The following is a 20,624-nucleotide window of genomic DNA, read 5'->3' on the forward strand; positions in this document are numbered from 1 at the left end:
AGCCGAAAAGAAAATAAATGAAAGAATAAATTATATAAATAATGTTTATATAAGATTGTTGGTGATTGGATGGATGTTGGACTGATTGGGTAGCTTTAGTTGGATAGAGGAAAATTAAGACCTGTTTAAAATGTTTTAAGACGTACAACACAGTATTTCAGTGAATTTAAGGCATAAAATTTTACTTATGATAGGGTAACCTGCGGATACCCTATGGTAAATCTATCTACATAATGAATTTACAAAGTCTGCATGCTTGTAAATTAAGTACAGTAGTTTCAACATTATTTGTTCATAATTAAAAATAATGTAAAAAAAAATATTAAAAACACCTGAAAATTTAAATTTTGTTATTATTTGAGTTTATTTCCTCTGTTGAACACAAAGGAAGATATTTTGAAGAATGTTCAACTGTTTACTGTTTTCCAACATTAACATTTCTAACACAATTACCATTCATCTCCATAGTATTTATAGTTTTTCCTACTATGGATGTCAATGACTATTGTTTTCAACATTCTTCACAATTTCCACATTTGTGGTCTTCAACTGGTTTGGAACAAGCTAAGAAAAAGTAAATGATGACAGAATTTTAATTTTGTGATGCAAATTAACACATTTAATTTTTGGCCACTGAAAAGCTGTACAGTTAACCGATTTATTCAATGAGCAAAATGAATGTTCTATACAGAACCTCTGGGAATTACATCAAGATATCTAAAGAAAAGTTTAAGAATGAAAAACCCTTTAATATGTGTTAAAATACAAGCATGCAAACTTCAGTGGAAAACACACACACAAAAACACACTCACACAAAAGTACTTTTTCCCATTTCAGAACTGTCACCATTGGCATATAATGCAACCAAGACTGCTAAAGTCAACAGATTTTATTAATATACCAACAAATCTCTGCGTTAAAATAAAATGATGCTGTCACCATACCTCAACAGCTATTTTAACCAACAGTCAGCATGACCCAGGTCCCGTCAGTCAAAAAGGAAAAAGGCATTTTAGAGGCAAAGCAACACGCACAAACAATTTGAATGTAAATGTCATGTTTAATAGTTAAACTGACACATTTTCCCCCAAGCCATTCTTTCACTCAAAGACATATGTTCAATTGGCTATCTCTAATTGCAGACAGATCTATTGGCAACTCAAACCAATTAACTTGTTAAATGTACTGACTCCCAACCACAACGGCACAACAGAAGCGTAAAACGCAAGTGTTGCAAAAGCATCAATAATGAAACATTTAATCCTGTCCACTTAGCCCAGACAGCAGTTGGCAAAGCACACGGTTTCCCTCATGGGTGATCTGTGCCAGTGCCACCTTTGCTGAATTACTCAGTCTGGTGGAGGGTGGTTAATACGGCAACTGGGACTTAACCATTTAGCACCAAAATCTCTCTGGCAAGAAATCAGAAAAGTTGGGATTGAAATGCACCCTATGCTGATCAATCCCTAACCATGCTCTATAAATCACCAAAGATTTATAACATATGGTATCCCTTCAGTTCTACATGCATTGCTCCGAGCAGGATTCAATCTGGCATCTGGGAAGTAGGCACACTAACAAGGGAGCTAAAGACAGATGCTAGTGGGCCTTTTGAGGCCTGAGGTTGTGAGGTTTACTCGCACAGCTCTTCCTAGTTGGCCTACATTACACATCCCTGTATGATACAAGCAAGACCTGCTGTATAATTGAACTGACATGCTCGCTTTCTCTACACTGATACTGTAGGTGTTTTCTGAAATGTAATCATCGCAGTTCACAGTGAATACGCTGTTTTCTCTTATGTCCTGCTGCGGATTTGTATGAGTAAAAGCTCTCAAGGCTGAAGTTCTCCAAACAGCCACTTTGTAATCAGCGTGGAAATAATAAAACAATCAAATGCGGTTTTCACTGAAGAGAGGGTTAAGACAATGTAATTGCTGTCTTATTTTCCTAAGAGGCCATGTGTGGAGTGAATGATTGGGGGAAAATATTAGGAGAAGGAACCCTTAACAATACTGTTGTAGCTGGAGAAACACTTGTGTGGTAAATGCCTCTCAACAGTGAATGATTCAGACACATACACATACTGTGAAAACTACACTGTAAAGACAAAATTAGATTCTAAATTAGAATATTAGTTTTCTAGAGAGGTGAACTACTCTGTACAAAACTTAAGTTGTGCCAATTGAACATTTTTGTCTGGAGAACTGGAATGCCTGAAGTTGAGTGAAAAAAACAAAACAAAGCAATCCTTATTTACTTTCGTTTTTTCTTGTGTTCTCAACTTTTAAAAACATCAGTTGCACTGACCTTAAATGACTGAAGTTGAGTAAACAAAAAACTCTTGGAAATTGGCACTAAGCAATAATACATTATCAGAAAAAACAAACATTTAATTGAAAAAAAAAAAAACTAAAACAGAAACAAATGTTAACAAAACATCTATTAGACACAGAATTAGAAACAGGACAGGTCACGAAGCAACAATAATGGTAAACAAGACAAGGATCAAAACATGGCAGGACAAACAGGGGGAAATGCTTTGTAATGCTTCACAGGAAAAACAAGATTCAGCAAAGAGTCTGTGTGAATGAAGTTTATAGACCTAGTAATCAGTCCATCATGTAATCAGAAACTGGTTCCTCCATTGAGCATTTGATTTGTTATTTAATTATTACAGGATTTTACAGAGTTGGTCATGAAAATTAAATATCAAATACATTTGATTTCTCATTTAAAAATGTATTTTGATTGATTATTTGATCATTTGATTTATCTTTTGGGTAGTTGTTTTGAAAGTTTGATTTATTATTTGATCTTTTTAGGCATTTGAATTTCATTTTCATTTTGTTAAGAAAAATGTTCATATACAGCTGAGGTCAGAATTATTAGCCCCCCATTTATTTATTTATTTATTTATTTATTTATTTATTTATTTATTTATTTATTTTATACCTGTATTTCCCAAATGACCAGAGCAAGGACATTAGAGTACTGTATGTCTAATAATATGTTTTCTTTTGGCTAGAATAAAAGCAGTTTTTAATATTTTAAAAACCATTTTAGGGTCAAAATTATTAGCCCCTTTAAGCTATTTATTTTTGATAGTGTTATACACTGTTATACAATAGCATATACAACAAACCACTATACACTACAATAATTTGCCTACTTACCTTAACCTGCCTAGTTAACCTAGTTAAGATTTTAGATAAAATAAATTAGTAACTAGAAATTAGTCATTAAAACTATTATGTTTAAAAAAGTGTTGAAAAAAACTCCTTTAAACCAAATCTGGGGAAAAAATAAACAGGGGGCTAATAATTCTGACTTCAACTGTATAAAAATAACAGTTAATTACAAATTAACAGTTCACATGCGCTAAGCGTTTATTTTTGTAGAGCGAACTAGGTAAATGTGAGATGAAAACTCACATTAAAAGTATTTTTGCAGCCGTGCTGATTTCAACTTTTTTCAAGTTGGATTTTTATTGTGTATTTGTTATTTTTAAAACACTGTAAAATGCTACAGTAAAAACATTTTTCATTGATAAACAGCAAGTTCTTAACTATACAGTATAAAAGCGCAATATGTTTTATCTTTATAACATTACTACTGTAAATGTGCAGATTTCAAAAGTAAAAAAAAAAGTCATTTAAAATCCACTAAAATAATTTTGTATTTTGGTAGCTATCCTTTGTAAAATGCCTTGCTCAGATAGCTAGGCTATATCTTTTTATGATTCTCTGGAACATAATAAAAAATAAATTGTAAGCTCTCTTTGTGTCATGTCCTGTGGAATTCCAAATATAGAAACAGAACAAGCTTCTTGAAAATAGCAGCATTTGAATGCCATTTTAGCTTTCTCCGCTCCTAAAGTTACAACACCTCTGTGACCACGCCCCTTCACTGCAGGTTTTGTCGTGTTCTGTTCCTTGTCTTTCAATCAGCAATCGAGTCAGTGGGTCTTGATTTCAAAAGATGGATTTATTGCCAGACAATAAAAACGAGAGGCTAACAGACAAACAAATGTCTCTCCATGAACCTCTGCCTCTCTGTGTCCCTGTCTTGCTTTTATACATGTAGTGTTGCAGACTTTTCCCACAGATATGGTCTTGTGCTGTGAACCTGCTATATTTTTGGCTGTGTGCCTTTTGAACTCAGGTATATTCTTGGCTGTTTGCCCTTTAGGTGCTGGTTTAAAGTTTACATGTACTCAGCTAACTACTAGGCTTGCTCTTACTGTTATACCTTCACTTCACACTTATTTGTACACATTTTAATAAGATTATACAGAATAACATGTTCATTGCATATGTTAAACAGTATATGTTTACTTGCACACTTGTACACAATTGGAGATATTTACTGCATATTCACTGCACACTTTAACAAATATATGTTGCCTGCACACTATTGGAGAGAAGATCAAATCCTTGACATACAAATATATGTTTACTGCACACTATTGAAGAGAAGATTACAATTTCTCCGTCAGTTTCCTGGGTTGTAAACTGAATGGTTTGTGACATCATTAACCCGGATGTTGTTGTTTTTGTTTTTTGTACGTATCCCCAAACTTCATTCGCTGTAGGCTTTGCTAAGCTTACCGTGTAAATCTGTAATGTCTCCCTTTGCATTGGTGTCTTAAATTACAAGGTGTTGTTTGTGTTCACAGCTATATTACACACAAAGTTTAAAATAGGATATAGTAGTGGACCACCTTTTTAATTTAAATTAATGTTTTATTTTATTTTATTTCAAGTTGATATTAAAACTGACTTGATATCAGTTTTACTGTGAATTATGTGCTTCTTTTGAGTACATTTGTTCCTGTACCTCAACATGTTCACTCACTTTTCTAAATTGCAACTTCCCATCGACATAATTGCTATAATTAACCTAATTACTAATAATTACAGCAGACTCACAGTAATCCTAAAATAAACAAAGCCATTATTCTGGAAAATGTTTGCATACTGGTTTAGAAATCAGCACATGTGGAATACTATTTTTTGCTGAAATATTATTGGATAATTATTAGACAAGGTTTCAAGAAATCATCCGTGATTTCAAGAAAAATAATCCACGCTACCAATGTTTTACTGTAAATTTGCTCAAATAATGCAGATCTGGTAAGCAAAATTAGACTTCTTTCAAAGACATAATAATAAACAAATCTAACAAGCCCAAACTTTTGAATGGTGGTGTACATGATTTATTTATTTGTGTGTGCATGTGTTACACTTTCCTGATCTATTGCATCACAACTGTAGAACGAGTGTAAACTGGTTTTGTGTAGTTTAATCTGTTTATAAAATGGAAATACAGCCATGTATTAACTGTCAAACACAACAAAGCGCACACACGCTGAAACACACAGCTATTAATTATCAGACATCTCAGCCTTTCATTATGGTTGTCATTAATTAACCACAACAGAATGTTGCCACTGCAACATCTTATTTAATAAATAATAACCAGCTAGTGCTCTCTCTCTTGAAAGGATTTAGCTTAGGCTAGAATGCTGCTGTGATGAAAAGCAAATAAACAGCTTGTCATTTCACATTGAGATAAATAGTTGTTACATTAGCTAGCGTAAGCTTGTCGCTAACTAGCAAGCTAAGGGTGGGCTGTTTTGGGGAAACAAAACCTCCATGTCATATTAAGGCAGTGGATCACAGAAATATAATAAAGTCAATGTGTACTCTAATTGCTGCCATTAATCACTGCACTAAACTAATAGGCACTTCAAACAAATGTCATGTAAATTAATGTAGATCATAATGAAATCTGATTATTCAGTGTACAGCGGCTGGTTATTCACACACTAAGGCCTCAATCACTTCTTCGATAAAGGTCTGCCGTGCAGTACAGATCAGCCCTCGCCTTCAAGTTAATTGCTTTTCACACCACCAAAGCGGTCTTGCAGCACGATGACATTGTGGTACTTTTCTTTCCCTAAAACAGCTCATCCTGACCTTTATATCTTTAACAAATTACCTGACACATAAAGACCAGCGGCCTTCAACCTTTTTCAGGCCAAAGACCTCTCTGCGGATGTTGCATTTTAAGCCTGGCCGATTAAAACATGCATATGCTACAATATTAATGCTTTTACAGTACGCTCTGTATACTTTGTACATCAAAAATGACTTATTTCAAAGGCTTTGCGATGTAAACATACTAAGTGAGCCTTGTACATTACATATTAATCCACAGAACAGCTTCTGAAGTCGGAAGTTCACTGTGTTTTTGTTTATTGCACATTTCCAGAATAACTTTTAGACCCCCTGTGATTAAGATGCAGACCCCCTGTTGAAGGTTATGTCTAAACATGTCAGGGGGACAAAGATGAAGTTGCCTATTATGTCAGCGGTGCATTAATACCGTGTTCACACAGAGAATACTACACTTTGTTCTGGAGCAGCATGGCATCCTTTTTTTTAACTTTGCAGTCTACGATTAATTCATCTAATGTCTGTCTAGGCATAAACACAGTTTAACTTAGGAAGTAATGTCGGCAATGACTAAAAACTCAGTTGATTTCCCTTTGGTTATGCAAACAAGGCTCAAACCAATCAATGTGGAGCTTTATTGCTTCGCCATTAGCTTGATTGTCAAACACCGTGTGTATGTGCGAAACATCAGCATGAACACCTATTATGTGAAAGCATGTCATTTACGGACTTGTGCGAGCAAGGCAACAAACAGCCAAGTGCTTATCGGGGTCCTTAGAGAGAAACAGGAAATTGAGTTTATCCAGTGTAATGGTGGGCAGAGTCACGCAGGGAAACAGACGGACCATTTCTCTCCTATTAGCAACCATGTGTTATTCATGAGGGCGAATTTAGTGTGAACTATGTTTCATTGATATTCCGCGCACTTACTTTGCGAGGACTGTCTGGGGACCAAAGCCATTCTGTTTTATGCCTTTATTTATTTATTTCCGTGCTTAAAATCTGCATAGCATGAAAAGGCACGGTGACCGTGTGGTCACGGGGTCAAGCATCAAGCCCAGTTGAAGGCCGCTTAATCAGTCTTGGGCTTAACAAGCCTTCAACAGTGATAGAAGGGTTGAGGAAAGACTGACAGACAATGAAAGAGAGAATGAACAGAGGAAGTGTTCTGGGTGAGATTGGTGGCTTACAATTACATGAAGCCATGAAAAAATGGCACACACAACAACATGACTTCCATTGTTCCACGGCCATAATCCCTCTACAAGTCTTGGGAGCTGGTGTTATTGACTGAAGTGCAATGAGTGGTCAAAACAATCGTATTAATTGGATTTGGTGACATTGCCAGGAAGAAAAATATGACAATACTCGTCCACTTCCTTTATATTCGGTAAATAACAACCCCCTGCCCCCCTGTGCCATTGCTCCTTCTCGTTATTACTTCTCATCCAGCTATTGCCCTCTGCCATTCTCCAAAGCACTAAAAATATCCCGCCTCTCCTATTCTTTCCCGCTCAACTTGTCTCTGGATGAGGAGGGTGTAAATTGCTGTGTGTAGGGGATGCAAGAGGGCTCACAGAGGACCGGGATCAGGGAGGTGACAGGTGTGAGGCAGCAGATCTCTCTGGAGTTAGTTTAGTTCTGCAAGGTGGAAAAAAAGAAGAAAAAAAATGTCACCTAAATAACTCTGATCTAATGCATGCCTGGCATCTTGGGGCTAGGGAGATGTGGAGGCGAATATTCTCAAACAGTAAAACAGGAGGAGACAGATGTTGAATACATATAAAAAAAAGTATATATTGACAGAAGCTTTTGCTTCAACGTTATATTGAGGATGTGCTTAAGCCATATCTAGGAAGTAGTGCATGTTTTGTTTTTTTCTGATTTATACTAGGGATGTCCCGAGTCTTAGTCCAAGACATTTGATTTCGAGTATCTGCCGATACCGAAACCCGATCCTTCCATAATACATAAAAAAAGAATAAAAATACTTATTATTTATTTTATTCACCTTATTTTAACATTCAAGAACTCTGTTACCAAACAGGGCATTTCTGTGAGGTAGCTTGAGCAATCAACTAATAAACAACATCAATTCTTCACTTTTAGACTTTAGAGCAACAGTAAATATTTGTAAAAAAAAAAAATCCTACAGTATATAAAAACAAATAGCACATCAACTTAAAATACCAGAGAGGCAATCCCAAGTTTACATATCTCACAGTTTGCCATGGCAATGTTGCCGTTATCAACTTTATAATACCTCCAGACCGCAGACATACTCGTGCTTTCTGCTTCAAGCTGCTTCTGTGTTTTACTTTGCAGGCATTTAACCAATAGCGTCTCTGCAAGAAAGTGATGTCATGCTGAATGTGTTGCTGTTTCTGTGTAAAGTAAAGAAAGAGGTCTAACTCTGTGCCACCGCATAACTATAGATGTTAGGGATGCACCGATATGGATTTTTGGGCCGATATCGATAACCGATAACTCCTAAGCCGATAGCTTATATATATATAGTCCAATAAATATAAATATTTTAAAATGTTATATTTTTAGACAGTGAAAAACTGATTTAATTTTAAAAACTTCATAAAAGTTTGATCTGATCATATAAACTGAATAGCAAAAAAAGCAATAATTTCAAAATTGCACAATGCACAGTGATTAATAGACCGATATTCACAATTTCACATAAATCATAATGCCAAAAATGATTTATTTTATTTTATTCGCATAGCAAACTAATATAGCAACTTCGCATAGCAACTTGACTGTTGCATAAAAGTAATAGGTTAAATAACAAAATGGAATTTAATTAACAAAGGTAAATATGTTTTAAGTAAAATGAAAATGAAAGAACTAAGAAATGAAACCAGATCAAATGTTCTTGAATAAAACGTGCTACAGTAATGTACATATAAACAAATATGTAATGTAATGGTTACTTACTGAGTTAACGCACAGCAGTACCACACAAAGAAAGGATGGACTTTGAAGGAATAAACAATGTGAGGTAAGCTCCATTATAGTGCACTTGACAAGTCTGAACAAGTTCCACTCACACATGCGCAAGGCAGGCAGTTCTGTACAATTACGTAATTTATCGACCTAGATATATCAGCCTAATTTTGACATCAGACCGATAACGATAACATTAAAAATAGCATTAATAGCATCCCTAATAGAGGTGTTAAAAATAATGTGAACAAACGTGTGTTTGTGTGTGTGTATATATATATATATATATATATATATATATATATATATATATATATACACACACACACACACACACACACACACACACACACACACACACACACACACACGTTTGTTCACATTATTTTTAACACCTCTATTAGGGATGCTATTAATGCTATTTTATATATACACACACACACACACACACACACACACACACACACACACACACACACACACACACACACACACACAAAAACAAACAAACATATATATTTAAGTCCTGATTGGTTGTAATTTTAGTCGTAATTTATACCAGTACGGCACGTACAACTGGCACGATCTCCCCAAGATGCTCCAGCATTTTCATACCAGCAAACTAAAAACCCTAACAACAAAATCTAACAACATTAACATACTGTAACAAAATGAAAATGGTTTCAAACATCTAAACACATCAATAACATGACAATTTCTCAAAACCCAGCAACAGTAAACACTCAAAAACAAGCGAAAAAAAAAAAACTCTGAACATTCTAGCACATAAAACATACTAAAACAATCAGGTAAACTAGTAACAAGTTGACTTCAAACCACCAAACTCATTAAAAACCCCGTTGATTATGCTAAAAATAACATACAACAAGTTAAACAATGGTAACCACAAATGGTCCAACTATGCTATTTATAGTAGAACTGTAGTATACAAATGCTAATCAATCTGCCACAAAAATATGGACACTACACTATATTTAAACCATAGTTAAAAATATTTTACTTAAATAAGGGCAATATGCTGGGAACAACCAACAACTACATAAAAACTGAAATCAAAAGCAAAGCACTTCAAATCAAAACCAAAGCACTTGAACTCATTTGTAAAAACCAGCATGCTAAAAATAACCAGAAAACCAGTAGCGGCTATAAATAAAAACTGAAAATCACTCACGACATGATAGCAAATACAAACACAATAAAACTCTTTGAAATTAGCCACTGCAAATTAAAAGGTAAAACCATTCAGAACGGCCCAGCAACCACATAATAAAACATTCAATTCTTTTTGACATGCTAAAAACATGTTTAAAAAAAACTAAAGAGACTGAACGTGTAGGACTGCATACCAGCATGTTAAATACACTCAGAACATGCTAGCAAATGCACAACTTTATGCAAAATTGCCAAGAAAACTACTCAACTGCATTTTGTATGCTAAACCCCTAGAACTACACACTCAGAAATACACTACACAGTCAGATACACATTATACCGACCTCGTAGTAAAATTTCAAAGTGGTTCTTAGTTGTTACAGCTACTGCAAAGCAAGAAAACACACTTGCAACTACAATGAAACATAAAAAAAAAACACCTGTAAAACCCTGGCAACAGCAGAGCATGATGCTAAAAACCACTCACAATCATCTAGAGACTGGACAGCATACTAATACACTCACCTACCTACCTTATTGAAGAAGAAGCAGCAGCAGGATAATCTGCCATTTGCGAGTCTTTCATGCAGGGAAATCTCCTCAGGTCTTTGGGTAATTATGCATTCAGACGTTGATGTCCCAACATATCTTGATACAAGTTCACATTGTTATTGCAGATGAAATATAACACTGAAAACACGATTTAAATACGTTTTAGGTGGCTAGAATAACAGTCATTCAAACAACTATATCGAAGCTTCTCTACTTGACGTTTGGTCTTGCATGTCTACCATGTTTGTAGTTTGTTTACACTTTTTACCCTAGTTTGTAGATTTGTAGTTCTAATCAAATTCATGTAGTAATTCATGTGTAATACAATATTAGTGGTTAGACTATGGACGCTTCTACACTTCAATTTTTCCCACCGCACTGGGGAGGGGGAATAGGAGGGGGTGTCGCTGAAGAAATAAAAAGTTTGGGGGCAGAGACGGAGTGGTTGGGGGATTGTGTTTATCGCGGAATAAATTGGCCGGGGGGATAGGATGCTGACACCCCATGTGAATGCGGAGTCTGTCCTCAGTCCTGTCTATCTGTGTTAGCCTGTATAGATGAGGAAGGTGGTGTGCTATTCATGATTAACTTGTGGGTAACTGATAACTAGCTCTTTATTTGAAGATAATGAAAAAAAAAACGTTGTCTCACCGTTTGCTGTTATCTACAAGATGATATCCAGTTCTGTTAAAGTTTTACATGGTAAAACTGAAGAAATAGCAAGAGTTTGAAGAAAATAATTACACCTGCAGTGTGACAAAAGCTGAGACAAACAGAGAGAAGCACAGTATGTGCGATTAGGTGATACGCCTCCACAAAAGCCACTGCTACGCCAAAGGAATAAGTCTATTATGTAAAGTGCTGAGGAAGAATTTCATTATATGTGATATGCAAAGTTTAATGCGAAGGGGTTTGCAAACAGACATAAACAGCCAGCTAGTAAGAAAAATAAAGGGAAAAGGCTCAGCAGCTCCGCCAGCCAAAGCCGAGTTGTTTGCCTTGTCTTTTCCGATTTATTTGGCTGAAATCCCCAAAAGCTTCACTTTCCGTGAGCAACACAGCACACACACTCCTGCTCGTTCGCTGAAAGGACAGGTGTCACGCTAACAAAACACACAGGGAGAGAATGAAAAAATATCCAGTGCTGAATGGATAACAGCTAAAGTGAGATGAGTTTATTACAAATCACATTATTTTAGATCTCTTAAGCATTGAGAAGTTTATTATGATCCATGCTTTGAGCCATTTGTCTCGGCTAGGCGATTCTCAAACACAAAGCAATGAGGTTGTTTAAGGCTTGGGAACCAGACATCAGAGTGTTGTCAGATGAAGAGTGGAGATAGGAGAGTACAAGCCCTCACGCTCAATATCCTGATAAGACCTCGGACTCATCCCATCCTCACTGCCAGGATTGCGTGGCATCTCATATTCTGAATTGCTTGCCATCTATTATATAGCACATTCAGGCATGTATTCTATAGGTTTTTGATAAGAAACTGATTAGCTTAAGTGCAATGCTAGAGTGCTGTGCAATTCTGCCCTAGGTCATTGTTTAGGGTGGCTGACCAACATTTCAAGAACAACAACAACAACAATTTCCTCTTTTTATCCCACACATATGCAAAAGGCCTTTGGGGTAAGGGGTTCCGGATGTTTATTCAGACGGCTGGTAAGGGCATATTTTATTTTGGCATGCTGTTAGGACAAATGGGATTACATGGCTATTTTGGGAGTGAGACTCGCACGCAGGTGAGGCAAGCTACTTGGGTGCTGTCATCAGACGCCTAGCGTATCATCGCTAAAGGTCAGCAGAGTCTGCATCTGAATGCCACAGCTTAGACACATTTGGAGTCGAAAGCTATTCCAATAAATATCCGCTCATCTTCTGTAAAAGCGTAATTCCTGTCTCTGTATTTTGAAGGCAGAAACCTGGAGGATTATGGTGATGTTAAGAGGCAGCGGGAGCGAATCAATTTTGAGTGAATGACAGGAATGATGCTTTGAATAATGCATTTTTGAAAAGAAGGGCGGGGGGAAAGCCGCCGCTCGTGAGCAAATGGGTCTCTCATAATAGTGGAAAATTTTCTCCTTCCCTGCCATTCTGTGTGTAGATGAATTGGAGGATAAGTTACACAAAATGGCTTCAAGGATGCATGTCAGAAAGCAGCAGGGGTATTGTATGCCTCTCAGAGGCTTAACACAGGTTTAACTAAGCACTCGAGAGGTTGTTGGTAGGCTTTGGGATCAGTCTCAGCAGAAGCAGGGTGAGCCAGACTTATACACACATGGACAGAATAAATACTCATAAAATGCCAGATTTTGTGGCTTCCCTGAAGAGGCTCAGAACCTCTAAAGTGATTCTATTTGATTCTATTTTCTTGTCATTGTTTATTTCCTTTTCAAAACGGGCTTAGTTTTGTAAGGCAGGACTTATTTCACTGAAAGTCACAGCCATTGCTTACTTTCCAAAGAAGATGGATGATTGGGAAGTCTTGGTGGCTAGTTAAAGAGATAGTCCATATAAAAATACTTCCATATTAGCAATAACACATGCTCTTACTTCATATTGTAAGCGGAATTATGAAGAGTATGAAATGTGTTTCTTGAAACGCTTTGGTCACTATTACTGCTCGTATAATATTGCTGCATAATTTATTTTGCTCTATCACCATGGTTCCCAACCATTTTTGTACCGGGTATCCTTACGGACCGATCATTAAGGTTTAAATACCCCTTTGTCAGTAACAGACAAGAAATGTTCTGCTCTTAACCAATATGCTCAATATAATTCAAGATTTTCTTTCATTTGAAGTAGCCATTACCACAATGATTCCACTTTAAATAAAAACAAAATCAATACTCTGGGTGAAAGACTCAAAGTATTCCAGCTACATTTAATGAGACACATTTGTCTCAAAAGTTCTTAGTTCGTGGAACAATTATGGAGACACTTTCTAAAAGAATAAACAGTGAATTTCAATGTGTACCCCAGTCAAAACCTCAGCATTGTGGATTTATCATAAACACTAAGTCTCTCTCTTTTTGTCTCTATTTCTAGGCTGTGGGCTGGAGTTCCTGCTGGTACTCTGTGGGCTAGAGCTCTCCTGGTCCTGCCCACGTCACTGCATTTGCTACATGGCCCCCAGCACAGTCAGCTGCCAAGCCCACAACTTCCTGTCTGTCCCGGAAGGCATTCCTCCGCACAGTGAGCGCATCTTCCTCCAAAACAACAAGATCCATCGACTGCTGCAGGGACACTTTAGCCCCACCACGGTCACTCTGTGGATTTACTCTAACAATATCACATATATCGAACCATCTACTTTCCAAGGGTTTACCTTGCTGGAGGAATTGGACCTGGGAGACAATCGCTACCTACGATCGCTGTCTGCAGAAACGTTTCATGGGCTGGGCCGGCTCCATGCCCTCCATCTATACCGATGTGGCCTCAGTGCACTGCCGAATAACATCTTTCAGGGTCTCCGCAACCTCCAGTATCTGTACTTGCAGGTGAGGCACTCACAAATCTATTTATGTAACAAAATATATGGCACTGGAAATGTACTTGTTTTGTTGTAGTAGTATATAAAAAACTTGTTATGATGATAAATTGTCTCTGTGTTCAAAGGACAACCACTTGGAGTATCTGCAGGATGATCTATTTGTGGATTTGCACAACTTGAGCCACTTATTTCTTCATGGGAATCGTCTGTGGAGCCTGCACCAAAACACATTTAGAGGGCTGGGGGCTTTGGACCGGCTGCTGCTGCACCACAATCAACTGCAGTGGGTGGATCGTCTGGCGTTCCACGACCTGCGACGACTCACCACTCTCTATTTGTTCAACAACTCTTTGACAGAGCTGGCTGGAGAGTGTCTGACCCAGCTACCGGCCCTGGAGTACCTTCGCCTCAATGACAACCCTTGGGAGTGTGACTGTAAGGCTTTATCACTGTGGGACTGGCTCAAAAAGTTTCGGGGATCCACATCATCTGTGGGTTGTGTGGCACCGGCAGAACTTGCAGGCAAAGATCTGAAACAACTGAGGAAAGAGGACTTCCCAAACTGTTCTGGATCTGAGTCTCTCCATCAGAGTAAGACCAATACTTGGGCAGGAACAAATAAGGTCTCCCTGAAGCAAGAGCCACACCCTGCCCAGCCTCCACAAACACACCCACACCATCCCCAACTGAATGAACAATTCCCTTCCCCTCCCTCCCCCCTGCCCCAGCCTCCTCCTGCCATAAATGGTGTACAAGTGGTACCGGGAGTGTCTCCGGACATGATCCCAGATCAGAGGCCTGGCCGCTCTCGGAATTGCACCCGCCAACGTGTCAGAGGCAGCAAGGGAAAAGGACCAAACGAGGTCCACATCTTAAAGGAGATGGCAGATAAGGAGTACTCCTCTCCAGATTTCACCGGGAAATATGATGAAACGTCTTCAAATGGTTCAAACACCCGTAGAAAGCACAAATGTACCCCCCGGACCTCTGTGCGTCCCCCTAGTGGGGTCCAGCAAGCCACCAACTTGGGACACTCTCATCACACACATCTCTTTCTCTGTAGTATTTCAGGACTGCTCACGCTCATTCTGCGCTGAACTCAATGCTAGACCTTCATAGCATCATGGATACTCTGCAGTCCTCAGATCAGCTCTAGCTACAGCATTACCAGGCCTACTAACGTGTGTATGTTTGTGTGAATGTGTGTGAGTGATGACGTGTAATACATTGTATAAGGAGCTTTGCCATTTAGACTGAAACAGATGAAGATTGAACACCGGATGTTATGAGTTCAAAATTGGGTTGGTTAACATGAGTGAGGGAATAGTGAATCAAACATGCTTGCACTGCCACTGTTGTTATTCCTAATTATCTTCACTTTTTTCATGTTGCTTTGGTCTCCTCCTATAAATGGACAATAATTTCAGTAAAATAAAGCACAACTAGCGAAATAAGTGTGTCAAAGAGACATGAGCAAGCAACACAAATTTACAAAGAATAATGTTGGAAGACATGCCATTCTGTTAGTCTAATATTTCTAACAAACAAAGCATGTATAGAAGATACCACCAAACAGTTCTAAACAATACAAGTATATCCTTTGTTTAATATATCACATCTTTGCCAAATAGATTCACAAATACATTTCTGTAGGCGTTTCAACCTTTATTTGCTCATGTAGGACATATTTTTGCAGATTTACTGAATTAAGAGAAAGAAAACAAAGTGTTGTGTGAAAGGAAACTAAATAGCCAGTACTAAAGCACATACATTCTCCTTAGAACCTCCCTAAGGAAAAATGTTACAACCTAAATACAACAATATTTTTTTCTGTCCAATACCCTCCTTCATTTATTTTCCATATTTTCTTTGCTTTTGCCCTAAGACTTAACTTCCACTTCTTAGTTTGGATTGTATTGTTTTTTTTTATAACACCACATAAAAGCCAATGGTTATACTAGCTGCTATATTGTTTGTAGAAGCAAATGAGACCCATTTTTACCTCATCTGCTTCCAAAAAACACAATATGTGTGGATGTGTGTGTGCGTGTGTGTCCAGTACAAAAAGCTATGAAAAAATTAGAGTTGTGTTTGTTTCTTGTCCTCTGTGTTGTTTGTTATGTTTGGCTGTGACTCAGAGGACTTAGAAATGGACTGCTGATGGGGGCGCAGACTCTGGAGGGGACACAGGTCTAATTGAAGTGAACTCTATTTTGAAAAGCGCCTTCAGCCTAAGCCCGCCATCGAAAACATAGACACCTTTCTTTCTTAGAGAGGTGTGAAATCAACTGTTTTAACAAGACAGAAAAGAAAACAACAAATAAAGAAACAAAATCACACATGAAAAAAGGAAATGTATCTTTAAGAGACTTGACGACAAAAACATATTTGAAATTTAACATGGCCAAAAAAATGACCTTTTGGAGCCATAGGCCTGCTGCGAATGCAAATAGGAGTCCAGGAGGAGAGAGACAAATGCCTGAACGTGGCCGTCACTTATGTTGTGGAGTACAGGAGAACTTTGCCTTCTGTTCTGAGATGTACTTTGTAAAAAATAAGGAGAACTGTATCATCACAACCTGCAATGGAAATATTACTCAGTACTATGACACTGACATCATGACTGACATTTTTTTGATTACAACAGGGTTCCTGAATCTCAGAAGAACTTCTCTTAAGAACGCAATTATTATTTTTATTACTCATATAATTTGATCTTATTTTTTGTTGTTGTTTTAGTTTATGCATTTCTTTGGTATGTCTGTGAGGCACCGTTTCTGACTAAACTGCACAATCCAGTCTCCTCTTGTCCCTCCATTTCCCTCTCTTCTGTGTCTCTCCATTCTAGTGGTTTGATGGTTTAATGAGTCGTTCTCAAGAAAAAAAAAAGAAAAAACGTTTATAAAGATATTAAAATCTATATCTTCTTATGTTAAATGTGTTTGCATTTATTTATTTACTGTGCGTGTTTACAGATGTTGATGAGGCCTGATAGAAAATTCTGATTTACACCTATATCTGCCTTAATTATACATTTGAATTAGATTCTGGCTATAGGGCTGCATGATATTGGAAAAAAAATATTCATTGTGATATTTAATTTTATTGTAATAAATATTGCGATATGAATACAGTTTTACAAGATAGTTTAGATAGCTTTAGTTGACAGTTTTCTAGGGAGGTTGACAGTAGTCAGGTACAGAAATTTAATAATTATTATGCAAAACATGCTTTTCCGTAGTTTGTTTTGTCTTGTTTAGTATAGTATTGTTAGTTGTTTTGTATAGTCCAAATATCTGCAAATTCTTAGATCAAGCAAAAATATTGTTTTGTTTTCAACTTCAGAAGAAATAAATAAAAATCAAGAGTTTTTTCCACCCTTTTTTTAAGATTTAAAGGGCACCTATGATGAAAAACCACTTTTGTAAACTCTTTAGACAGAACTGTGTGTATGTATAATGTGTCCACAGTCATATTGGGATGATATAAAGCCAATAAGTCTCTTTTTTTAAATTTCCTGACTTTAAAATTGGACCCAAATCCCTCCCATTTTGAGGCCGACAGCATATAATCATATCATTAAGACAGGACGTGCGCAAAGCATCCAGGATTAAAAGATCTGTTGAGCTCGCTGTGATCATCAATTATCATCCAATATGATCAAGATTGAGTTTTACAAGTTTAAAAAGTTTTTAAAACAGTGCATGTTCGTAATAAATTACAGCGATTTTACCGTCTTTATCATGACACTTTACCGTGTCAGCACAATTATAAAATAAGATGCTTCAATCCCGGTTTGTGGATGTTAAATCAGGTTTATTTTGTACATTAACATAACAGATACTCATATAGCATATTATATTAACGTGTATCCAGTCACATTTGCTGTGCAGGAACAGTGCAAAGTTAACCGCGTGCTTTATATTTGTGTGTGTGTGTGTGTGTGTGTGTGTGTGTGTGTGTGTGTGTGTGTGTGTGTGTGTGTGTGTGTCTGTGAGTGAGCAGGAACTTTGTAACAACGTTGTTTGACTCATCACCACAGAAAGACTTAAATTAACTCCACAACAAACACATCAAATAATCATTGGGAAAGTTCTTACTGTAGTATTTCACACAAACTTTACGTGACATCTGCTGCCTTCATGTCTGCTGTCACTGTGCTGTTTATCTGAGGCAGACGAGGCGAAGACAGAGGCACTCTGACAGGCATGTGGGAACGGTGGGTGGGGAGAACCAGCATTAAAGGAACAGGCAAGAAAAACAGCCACAATGTGTTTAAGGCAGAAAAACTTTTAAAAAGTAAAACAAATAATCTGAAGTGTGTTTTGAGCTGAAACATTACAGACACATTCTGGAGACACAAAAGACTTATCTTAAATCCTAAAAAAGGGTAAAATAGGTGCCCTTGAAGTTAAGTTTTCTGTGTCTCCAGAATGTGTCTGTCAATGTTCAGCTCAAAACACCCATCAGATTATTTATTATATCTTTCAAAATATTGAAATTTTGTGCTCTGAATACAATGTAGCTGTTTTTATTGCCTGTACCTTTAACGCTAGTTCGTGCCACCCACCGTTTCCACGTGCCTGTCAGAGCGTGCCTCAATCTGTGCCTCAATTTGGATATGATTATACTCGTTACTACAGATGGTCTACATTGCGTTATCGATGCTGAAACAATATATTGTGCAGCCCTAATTCTGGCTTTGAAAAACACATTTTAATCAGTCTTTTTAAACTTTTTCATCTTTAAAGGATTTTTATCATCCTAAAAATGAGATTTAACTCAAAGTGTTTCATAATTTTTTGCAATGTTAATAAAGTTTGTCATTAAAATTATTTTAAGGTACTTTATGATATGTTGTCATATGGCAACAACGTCCAACAATGGATCTAACTTAGAAATTTAAAATTTAAGACTTTCCTTATAATTAATAATTGTGTTGTTTAAAATGATTAAGTTAGTGTTGCAGTATTATAAGCTTTAACACAAAACTGATAATTTATACATACTTTGCAACAACTCATATTCCAACAGCTTTCATTTATTACATTCTTTTTTTATCCAGTAAATATTATAACAAATAAATAACAAGTCTAGTATATCCAGATGCATCAGAATAATGTCGCTACAAGCTAACAATGTAAATATCATTAACACATGACTAATCAACATTATAATACTAGCTTTCGTGTTGTTATTATTACAATTTAAAAGTTCAGAGCTGACCTTGCTAGCTAGCTAACCCATTCCACTATTGCACAGTGTTGCCATTTGGCAACACATACAGTTGGTTGATTTACAAAAGTTGCGAATATGTCATCTTAACTTACTGGAGGTGATGTGTCAGATTTTTGTGAATCTGACATAATTTGATCTTTTGTTTTTATTGACGTTAACATTTGCATTCAGCAACTACTCACAATGAACACCAGTCTGTCACAAATCGCACTTCAGATAAACCTAGCACGTTATGTGACTTAACCAAAGCACATCAGTGGCTACACTAAGGTCTTCTCTTTCCAACAAAAAAAAATCAATGTTGTTCTTCAAGAAACAGTGGCATGGAAATAAACAAATATCATGTTGCCATATGGCAACACCATGCAGGTAGAGGGTTAAAAAAATTCTATCTGAATAGATTTTAAAATCAACAGCTGATTGAAAATAGAAGACAAAAGAGAAAACTGAATATATTTTATAACATTATAAACGTATTTACTGACACTTTTCATCAATGTAATGTATGTGAATATAGAATACAAACAGCAGTATATGTCTCAATTTTGTAAGATTTATGTTTAAAACAACAATACTAAAAATATATATAAAATATAGTTAGGTTTCATGAGATAATCTAAAGGTATGTTCCTATAATTTACATTATATTTATGTGATTTTACTTTAAAAGGTCTTATGCTGATATTTTTAGGATGGTTAGATTTTTTTTTTTAATTCTGTTAAACAGGACAAAAACACTGATTTATGTTTGTAATGTAAACACATTAGTAGTATTTGACCAGTATGTTTGCTGGATCCTGAATTTCATACTGTACACGTACACACAGCCAAAACCCAAATCTCCCAGGAAACAGTCCGCATTTTTAGATTTTCAAAATACTTAATTCTGTGTGATTTAGGAAGTTTTTTTCCTTTCATTTAAGAGACCGCAAAAATGCTGACAAATTTACTGTATTGATTTACTTTTGGGGACTTTAAAACCCAGGTTCATTTGGTTCACAAGATACACACACAAATAGAACCTATCATGAATCATCTTAATAAATGAATATATGTGCTTGATTACATGGAGAGCTCAGGAACATCGCCACCCACAAACACTATTAATTTAACTGATTAAAGCAATTTCACTTCACAAGTGCAGCACTGATATGTGTAGTGAGTATGTGTGTGTGTCTATTCAATCACTGAAACATGCAAAAACCCATACAGCTAACCCTCTATAAATCACCTCCGAAG

The 20,624-nt window shown here is 36.6% G+C and overlaps 1 protein-coding gene and 1 long non-coding RNA gene across 9 annotated transcripts in view; one reads left to right on the plus strand and one right to left on the minus strand.

Moving 5' to 3' along the window:
* Positions 1-16,465, plus strand: part of rtn4rl1b (reticulon 4 receptor-like 1b) — a 298,377-nt gene extending 281,912 nt beyond the window's left edge. Inside the window, 2 exon segments of the mRNA NM_203480.1 lie at positions 13,703-14,154; positions 14,273-16,465. Of these exon segments, the coding sequence (NP_982347.1) occupies positions 13,703-14,154; positions 14,273-15,244 (1,424 nt within the window). The 3' untranslated portion in view covers positions 15,245-16,465.
* Positions 1-20,624, minus strand: part of LOC147833685 (uncharacterized) — a 291,750-nt gene that overhangs the window by 181,632 nt on the left and 89,494 nt on the right. Inside the window, exon 3 of one of the 8 annotated variants that reach the window (XR_015509533.1) lies at positions 5,205-7,602. The exons of 6 other annotated variants lie outside the window; for them this stretch is intronic. This is a non-coding gene — a long non-coding RNA (uncharacterized LOC147833685). Of the gene's footprint in view, positions 1-5,204; positions 7,603-16,495; positions 16,727-20,624 lie in introns of those variants that run through there. One more of the 8 variants, XR_015509534.1, reaches the window with a different exon arrangement.

Source organism: Danio rerio, chromosome 15 (genome assembly GCF_052040795.2).
Source record: "Danio rerio strain M-AB ecotype USA chromosome 15, GRCz13ab, whole genome shotgun sequence".
Classification (NCBI taxonomy): domain Eukaryota; kingdom Metazoa; phylum Chordata; class Actinopteri; order Cypriniformes; family Danionidae; genus Danio; species Danio rerio.